This window comes from Porcisia hertigi, chromosome 11, assembly GCF_017918235.1.
Source record: "Porcisia hertigi strain C119 chromosome 11, whole genome shotgun sequence".
NCBI classification, from domain to species: Eukaryota; Euglenozoa; class Kinetoplastea; order Trypanosomatida; family Trypanosomatidae; genus Porcisia; species Porcisia hertigi.
Genome location: NC_090570.1, coordinates 235113 through 243739, shown reverse-complemented (window position 1 = coordinate 243739; position 8627 = coordinate 235113). Strand labels below are relative to the sequence as shown.

Sequence of the window (8627 nt, the reverse complement as noted above, 5' to 3'; positions counted from 1 at the left end):
CATAGAGGCACACCACACAACAACGGAGGGGGGAAGACCATTTAAAACAAGAGAGAGATTGAAGGGTTTTTTTTTTTGGGGGGGGGGGGGGGCATGAAGAAAGACGATGGCGACCAAGAAAAAAAAACCTATCCGAACGACAATCCAGTTCTTTTTCGTGCTGATCTTGCCCTCTTTTTTTAAAATCCCATCTCCCTCTCTTTCTTCAACCTTCGTTTTTTTTTCTTGGTCCTCCCCATGTCGAGTCCCCCTTCTCTATTTACTTGCGAAGATACTCAACCACGAGGGCCACACCATAGCCAGTAGCACCAGCCGTGTTGGAGCTGGGGAAGGCCATGTCCACGTGCAGGAAGGGGCCCTTGAAGCGCTTGTGCATGTGCTGCTCCACAAAGTATCCACCGCAGCTCGAGCCGGCGCTGGATGGCGAGTTGGCGATGTTGCGCATATCTGCGCACGAACTTTTGTACACCTCCTCGTGGTACTCAGGGCAGTAGAGCACTGGAAAGCACACGTCACCGGACCGCAGGCCCGCTGTTACCAGATCCCGCTCCGCGTTGGCATCGCTGACGTAAATACCGGCGTGCCTCGAGCCTGTCGCGATACCTTGTGCGCCCGTCAGTGTGGCCATGTCGATCACCTCATCCGGCACGAAATCCTGCTCGCCCGTTGCGTAGTACACGCCGTCGCCCAAAACAATCCGACCCTCCGCATCGGTGTTCAATACCTCCACCGACTTGCCTGACTTCATAATTATAATATCATCGTTGCGGTACGCGTTGGGTCCGATCGCGTTCTCCGCCATGCACAGAGTAACACTGAGGTTGGCGATGCTGCTATACGAACTGTGTTGCTCCTTCATGCAGCGCACCACCGCGATGAAGGCGCAGAAGACCCCCGCGGACCCGCCCATGTCCATCTTCATGGTCGTCATGTGTGCAGTCGGCTTTAACGCAAGACCACCACAGTCGTAGACGATACCTTTGCCCACCATCGCAATGTTCTTCGCACCAGGAGCGGCGTTCGGATTCTTGTAACGCAGCGTCACCAGATGTGGGGGGCATTGCGCGCACTTGCCCACAGCGTAGATGCCACCATAACCCTTCTCGTGGAGCTCCTCACCCTTGATCACAGTAATATCGACACCGAGCTCTGCAGCATACGCGGCAGCAATATCAGCGTACACGACAGTGCTGAGCATGCACGCCGGCGTGTCCACCAGACGCTGGCACAGCTGCACAGACGTGCAAATCGCCTGAAGCTCCGCAACGGACACAGACTTATCATGAACCCTCTCCTGTGTGAAGGCGGCGCGGGAAGACATCACGACATTTACTGTCACCTCCTGTTTCATGTAGGCCTTCGTAGCCCGCCCAGACTTCGCAGTGTACGAGTGCGGCACAGCGCGCGCCACTGCATTGGCGATCGACACCTCCGCGCCAGCAGGCGCGCGCACGTAGACATCCAACGTCTCACCATCCCCCACACTCTCGCATGCCGCAGCGACGGCTGCCGACAGGCTGTCCGCACGGTACGGACAGTTCGTGCGAGATGCAGTTGAGGGCAGCGCGACCACAGTCACCCCCACGTAGCCCTGGCGCTGCGCAACCGCCGCAAGTGTTTTCACCGTACCGCCAGGCTTCACGCGCCTCAGCGCCTCCGCAACAGCCTCGCAGTAGAACGGCACGGACTCCACAGCCTTGTCCTGGAGCAGCGCCGGCACCCCCACTAGCAGTACATGTGGCGCAACAGACGACACTTTGGAGATATCTGTAAACTGCACGTTGGACTTAAAGCTTGTGCATGAGTGGACAAACTCTGCCGCATCCGCCTCCGAGCGCGGACGCTTCGCCACGGGACCACCTGACATGAATAATAACAATAATAAAAGGACGAGATAATAATAAAAAGTGTGTAAAAACACAGAGGGTCGCCGACTAAGTCCGATGGTTGTATTGGGCAAACAAATGACGGACACAAATATAAGGGGGAGGGGAGGGGGGGAGCTTCAACGATAAAACGTGTGTGAGTCGGTAACTCCGGGAAACGGAGGCAACACACACACACAAAGGGGAGGAGGAGGGGGAAGGGGAGGAAAAAAAAAGGGGAAACAAAAATGGAAATATAAAGAAAGGGGATGCAGAGAAGTAAGGGCAAAGAATCTCAAAAAAAGCTGCGTTGTGAACGTGCGTGCGTGCATAAATATATATATATGTGTGTGAGTGTGTTTGGGGGGGTTGTAGCCGATGCGGGCATGATGTAATATGATTGATGGAGAAAAAAAAAAGAGAGGAGTGTGAAGAAAGGAGAAAGTGGAAAGAGCGTGAGAAGCAGCTAGAGAGTAACCCGACAAGCGTGGCAAACACAGCTTTTCTTTTGGCTGTGATGTGTAGATATGAGGGAAAACGTTCTCGTGTGGTATCCAGCGAAGGCCAAAAGAGGGACACACACAAAAAAAAAACAAGTGTGCTGCCTCAGTGGGCAAAATATATACGAAGTTGAGCTCGCAAAAGCGAGGCTGAGAGAGGTATCTGTGTGTGAGTGTGTGTGTGTGTGTATGTGTGGAGGGGAGGGGATAGACCTTCCCCCCCCCCTTCCCTTTTTGGTTGCATCTTCGAGGCGAAATAGTGGACAGAACGACAGGAGAAGGTAATAAAAAGGGTTCAGTGTCAGCCCCCACCTCCATCCCTATCACACCATCTCCCCCCACACCCCACACCCCACACACACACTTTTTTTTTAATCAATCCTGACGAGTTTCACTCATATTTTTCTTCTTGCAAGGCACGAGATGATGATGATGCCCAAATGCAGTCTTCTCTCGACCACCACCACTGACCACACACACACACCGTGTGCAGTCGAGATATATACACACAGAGCGCTGTGAACAGTATAAAAAGAAAAACGAGACAAGTCCGATTTTTGAACTCTTGTTCGCGGCGCCTTATCCCAGCACCCAGGACCCCCCTTTCTGTTACATCTGTCAGTCTGCCAACGTCTATTAAACGCACCAAGTGAAAAAAAAAAGAGATGGAAGGAAAAGAAGACGGGAGATCGGATCTGACACCGCCACGACCGTGTCGTGACACCTTGCTTCGTTCCTCCTTACATCACTTCACCACAGAGACAGAGAGAGAGAGTCATTCCCTTGTGTTGGCGTCATGGTGGTGTCCTCTCTAGAGGTTGTGTGAAGAGCACACATGACTGGCCAGTTTCTGGTGAACGCTCACATTTGTTGTTTTGTTTGTAATTTTATCCTCTCGGAAAAAATATAAAGGGGTCGTTGCCCGTCTGCGCGTGTGTAATTCGTAGCGCAGATATCCCTCCTCTAGCTGTGTGAAGGGGGGGGGAGGGGGAGGAGAGGAGGGAGAGGGAGAGGGAGAGGAGGGGGAGGGGGAGGAGGGAGAGGGGGAGGGAGAGGGGAGGAGGAAAACACATAAGAACAAAACATGAACACCGCAGCTTAGTTCAGCAGCGCTGCGGCCCTCGCCCATCAACACAGCATCCTTTTTCTTTGCAGTACCGATATTGCCCGAGAACAAAGGATGGAAGATGGAGGACAAGAAAAAGCAAGATGTATGTATATGTGCATATATATATATATTTATATACAGAGAAAAACAAGCCTGCGATTGCAACGATCGCTGAGAGAAAAGATATACATGCATGCATGCACACGCACACACATACACACACACGCCGTATAGGTGTGTGTGTGTTATACTGAGGAATGCATCAATGAAGGGGGGAAGGGAGGGAGGGAGGGAGTGATACACACAAGAGAGGAAGGCAAAAGAAAGGAATGGAGGGGGGACCAAACATATTTATAATATTTATATATCGCAATCACACAAACAGTGGAAGAGGTATAAAAGAGAGAAAAAAAAACATTAATATTATTCCTTTACTCTCTTCCCCCCCTCCCCCTCCCCCTCTCTCTCTCTCTCTCATGTTTTCTTTTTTTATTTTCCATTTTCTTCTTGTCAAAATTTCACAAGACAAAAAAAAATGAAGAAAACAGAAATCAAAAAAAAATAAATAAATAAATAAATGAAAAAAAAAGATGAGCACACGCATGTAAATGCACACAAACACCACAGACATCCACACCGGCACACCTCGTATACATACATCTATGGAAGTATACCTATGCGTGCATACACAAAGAAATACAGATACATCCACACACACACACACACATCGAAACGCATATACATTTAGGCGTACATATATGTATATAAATATATAAATATAAATATATATATATAAATATACACTCTCTCTCTCTCTCTCTCACACACACACACACACACAGACACTCGAGCACGTGCTGAAGGGAAATCCCAGCGATACAAGGATGAGAAACATAAAGGGGGGATGCGCAGACAAGCACACTTTGAAAACAGAAGGCAACAACAATAAGAAGAAGAGAGGGACAGACGGTGGACTGGTTACATGTACACAACACGCACATGTCGCCACCATTGCCTCAGCATTCGCCTTACCAACATCGACTCAAGAACTCACGAAGGATGAGATATCACAAAGCAATACAAAAATAAAAACCGCGCGACACCAGAGCAACCAACCTGTGAGTGAGGATAAGGAACATACAAACCGTGATAAGAAAAAGAGGGAAAGAAAAATTCGAAAAGCTGCGTGGTAAAAACACAATATATAAATACATATCCACATAGATGCAGCCACCACAGCCAAACGTTTTAGAAAAAAAATGTGCATTGTGGGTGAGATGGAGGTATGTGTGGGGAGAAGGGGGGAGAAGGGGGGAGAAGGGGGGGTAAAGGCCAACGCTACATCGCATCTCCTCCGCCTCCCTCCACCTCCTGTGTTATGGACACCTGCTCAGGAATAAAACAAAAAAAAATGCATGTTAGCCAAGAAGCACTGCAGAAGGGAAATCCATGTACACGAGAGCTCGTGTTTTGAAGCAGCGTCCACAACAATCCTCAACTGTACACAGAGGATCACACACACACGCACACCTATAAACTTGAAGCAAATCAAGAAGATAAAGGTTTGAGAGTTGGCTTGGCGTGGGGGGGGGGGGCACAAAAAAGAGGGGGCGAGAGCTACAGTAGGCGCTGCAGAAAAAAAAAAAGGGTGAAGTGATACATGATAAGAAATAAAAAGGAGGAAAAGAAAGCCCTACAGGATGGTCGCCAAATCAAGAGTTGACGAAGGTCACCCCACCCCCCTCCCTATATGTGCCTTGCCTCCCCAGACAGGCCAACCAACCGCACTGAAGAATCAACAAAAAGGGGGGGTTGCTCCCCAAGAGCATGCGCCAAAATCGAGAAAAGGAGGAAGGCGCGCACATGAAATAAATATATATATATATATTCCCGCAGTGCGAAACAAATAGATTGAAGGTGGAAACGGTTGACATACATACACACACACGAACAGACACAGACAGACAGGGGCCTTCTTTGTTTGTTTTTGCTCTTTTTTGTGCGTTGACATCTCAAGCATCCCCCCTTTTTTGTCCACCAATTGAGCCGCCACCACCGCGCGGCAGCAGCAGCGGCAATGAACGTGAATCGAATTTTTTTTGAATCACAAATGGCCTATGGATCATCCCGAAACGGGGGGGAATAAGGAAGAAAGAAGAAGAAAGAAAGCACACAGGAATCAAGAAACAGCCATGAACATGACACCAAAAAAAAAGAGGAAATAATAGATGTAACACAGGTAGTGGTGACACGCGTAACGCACGCCAATGTGAAGGCGGTTAACTCTTCCCCTTGCTTCCACTGCCTTGTGAAAGTGCCAGGAACTGAGGATCCGCGTAGAGCGTCGGTGCACTGCAACCCGCTGCCCTGTAGCCGTTGTCCGGTGAGCCTGACATCGGGTGAATTTCGTTTGTGAGCGATACTGGAGAGCCCTCGGGCAGCGACCGCGAATCCCCACCAACGCCAGTGAAGCAAACAGCGTTGCCAGCCGGAGAAGCACCATTGGTGGCCATGGCCATACCACCACTCACTCCACCACTGGCATGGCTGCTCTGCACCGACGACAGCCCTTGGAGACGCGCGCGATGACGATCCACTGCGGCGATCGGAACAATCTCGTCGAAGCACCGGGGTGCGGTATTCTCCGTGAGAAACGAGCGGTCCACGGAGCGCGAGAGCTCCACGACGAGAGGCATGCAGGGAAGCCCATCAGTTTGAAAGTGCCTCGTTTGTTGCGGCAGGCGCCGAACACCTTCGCAGTACTCCTTCATGCGCACGTACTGGTCGATATCACCGGCGTACCAAAAGCCGAACCGATCCATCAGAACACGACACCGTAATTTGTAAATCAAATCCCACACCTTATTCGTTCGCACCTGGGCAACAAAAGAAGTCTCCGAGCGGGTCTCGAAGCCCTGCACAACGCCGGCGTCTCGCCCGCATGTCATCTCGATCACACGATTGAGCAGACCAACGCGATCACGCAGTTCACAGGGAAACATTTGAATGAAAATGGGCAGCACCGGCGCGTTCGCCAGCGCGGGCATGTCCCCCGCGTGCGCGCACGAAGAAATAACCCCTGCACCCTGACCCCTGACACCGTCCAAGGATCGCCAGTTTAGGTCCGGGTTGGACTCCGCGTTGTTGTTCGCGGACTGGGCCGACCATCTCGACGCTGCCAGGGGCTGTGTCGGTATGCTGTTGTTTAGCGATCCGAGCCCGGTCACGATGTGCACCGTCGGCGCGGGCGGGGCATTCTCGTTGTATGGATAATAGGGTAACACGTTCAACATAGCGCCGTGGACGTTGACCTGCTTACGCGTCAGCTCTGGATTGGTTGAAAGGCACACCGGCCGGATGCTGGGATACGTCAGACCACTTTGCTGGCTGACAGGGGGGGACTTGGTGCTCGTAACATGCGGAAGGTACGCCATGGCTGACTCGCCAGCGGCCGACGACATTCTGCCGTGCGCGGAGGACGAGGCGGCCTGCTCAGACGCCGCTGCCGCTGCCGTACCCACGTTGGGCAGTTGAGAGGCGAAGTGCCCTGTATACTGTTGCAGAGATAGCGGCAGCGATTGCAAGTGGTTCGCTGGCGGATAAGGTTGCACGTACACGTAGTGCGAGCTCAGTGCCGAGCTGTCCGGTAGGGAGAACGGCGTCACATTGAAGGAGCACGACTGTGCGGAGGTGCTGGAGGCGGGCGATGTGTTCACTTGCGAGTGGGCCGCCATGAGCGGTAGCCCGTTGAGAGCTGTTGGTGCACCGACGTAGAACAAAGTTACAGCATCGACACCACCACCAGGGGCCATCGTCGCATGGCTTGACGACTGCATCGTCGATGGAGATAACATCGCACCACTGCTGTGAGAGGATGCGTATAGAGAGGCAGAGGCCACCTCGCTGGGAGGGAGGGACTGAACAGGCACCTGCATGGCGTAGCCGCAATATGGCGGCTGCTGCTGCTGCTGCTGCTGATGTTGCTGATGATGATGTGGCATCGCGTGCGTAGATGAACCAGTCACCGAGTTCTCGAGAGACGAGGGAAGCAACATGAAAGTGTGAGCTGAGCCACTGGGCGGGGGGGTGACGTTCATAGAGTAGTGGCCGCTGGAAACACTGTGTGATGACACGGATGATGTGTAGACGCTGCGGGCAGACAAAGTCGGCCCCACAACGGTGGTCGGCTTGGAGATGGCCCCGCCAGGATACTGAGACAAGCTCGGCGGCGAATGCCGACTTGTCTGAAAAGACTGCTGGTACCCGTGGTGGTGATGACTGCTTCTGATAGCAGCCACGTCATCGACACCGGCAACCCGAGCCGTACTGGTCCAGAGTTGTGCCGGCAAGTGAGACGAGATGAAAGGCGGCTGCTGTGGTGGCTGTGGCGGCGACTCGGAATAGCCCTTCCCCTGCGACTGAGACAATGAAGTCAGACCGTGCCCTGAAGAAGCCCGGGGCAGCCCGTGCTTCTTGCAATTTGAGCTGTTGCCGCTATGCATAGATGTGCCCCGCGAGGAGTCAGCGCCGCCGACGCTGGCTACCGCATACGCATGACACTCATCCAACTCGGTCGTGGAGTTCCTGGGCTCTTGGAATGTGCTCGAAGGCGGTGGTGGCGGTGGTGGTGTGGACACATTTGCTGCTGCCACCAACTCGTAGTTGGCTGCCTTCGTGCTCAGATGCACCGAAGGCCGCAAGTGCGGCTGGGCGGAGGGGCGAGGCATGACAGATGACCTACCCAACTCAACCTGCTCGCCGACCCCGTCGTTATCGTTGTCGCCAATGCCGTCACAGAGTTGACTAGCAAACTCTACTCGACCCTGTGTCGCACGGTCGAAGTCGACGTCCTCATCCAAGGAGAGGGACACCGTCGGCGAATGCGGCGGGGTGCACCTGAAAGCACACCCCTCTGGTGCAGGCGATAACGAGGACTGCGATGAGGACAGCCTCAACGACAGCGATGTGAAGAATGAGGCGCGCCTGTCTGCGAGAATTTGACGAGGCAAACGCGGCTGGTGATCATCCGAGGAGGCCCAACGGCTGCTGCTGTTATTTTGAGCGCATCCGCTGGGGTTTTCCAACTCTGCCAACTCGGCCGGTGGCGCATTAGGCTGCGACGTCGAGCCCACGTTGGTCCCCATTTTCAGGGGA

At 52.9% G+C, this 8627-nt stretch overlaps 2 protein-coding genes across 2 annotated transcripts; both read right to left on the bottom strand.

Moving 5' to 3' along the window:
- Positions 1-259: 259 nt before the first annotated feature.
- Positions 260-1867, bottom strand: JKF63_07015 (uncharacterized protein; the record flags this gene model as incomplete). The annotated part of the gene is made up of 1 exon (XM_067902959.1): positions 260-1867. One exon carries the CDS (start codon positions 1865-1867, stop codon positions 260-262), a length of 1608 nt encoding a protein of 535 aa, XP_067758968.1.
- A 3885-nt stretch (positions 1868-5752) lies between these two features.
- Positions 5753-8200, bottom strand: JKF63_07014 (uncharacterized protein; the record flags this gene model as incomplete). The annotated part of the gene is made up of 2 exons (XM_067902958.1): positions 5753-7429; positions 7478-8200. 2 exons carry the CDS (start codon positions 8198-8200, stop codon positions 5753-5755), a joined length of 2400 nt encoding a protein of 799 aa, XP_067758967.1.
- Between the last annotated feature and the right edge of the window lie 427 nt (positions 8201-8627).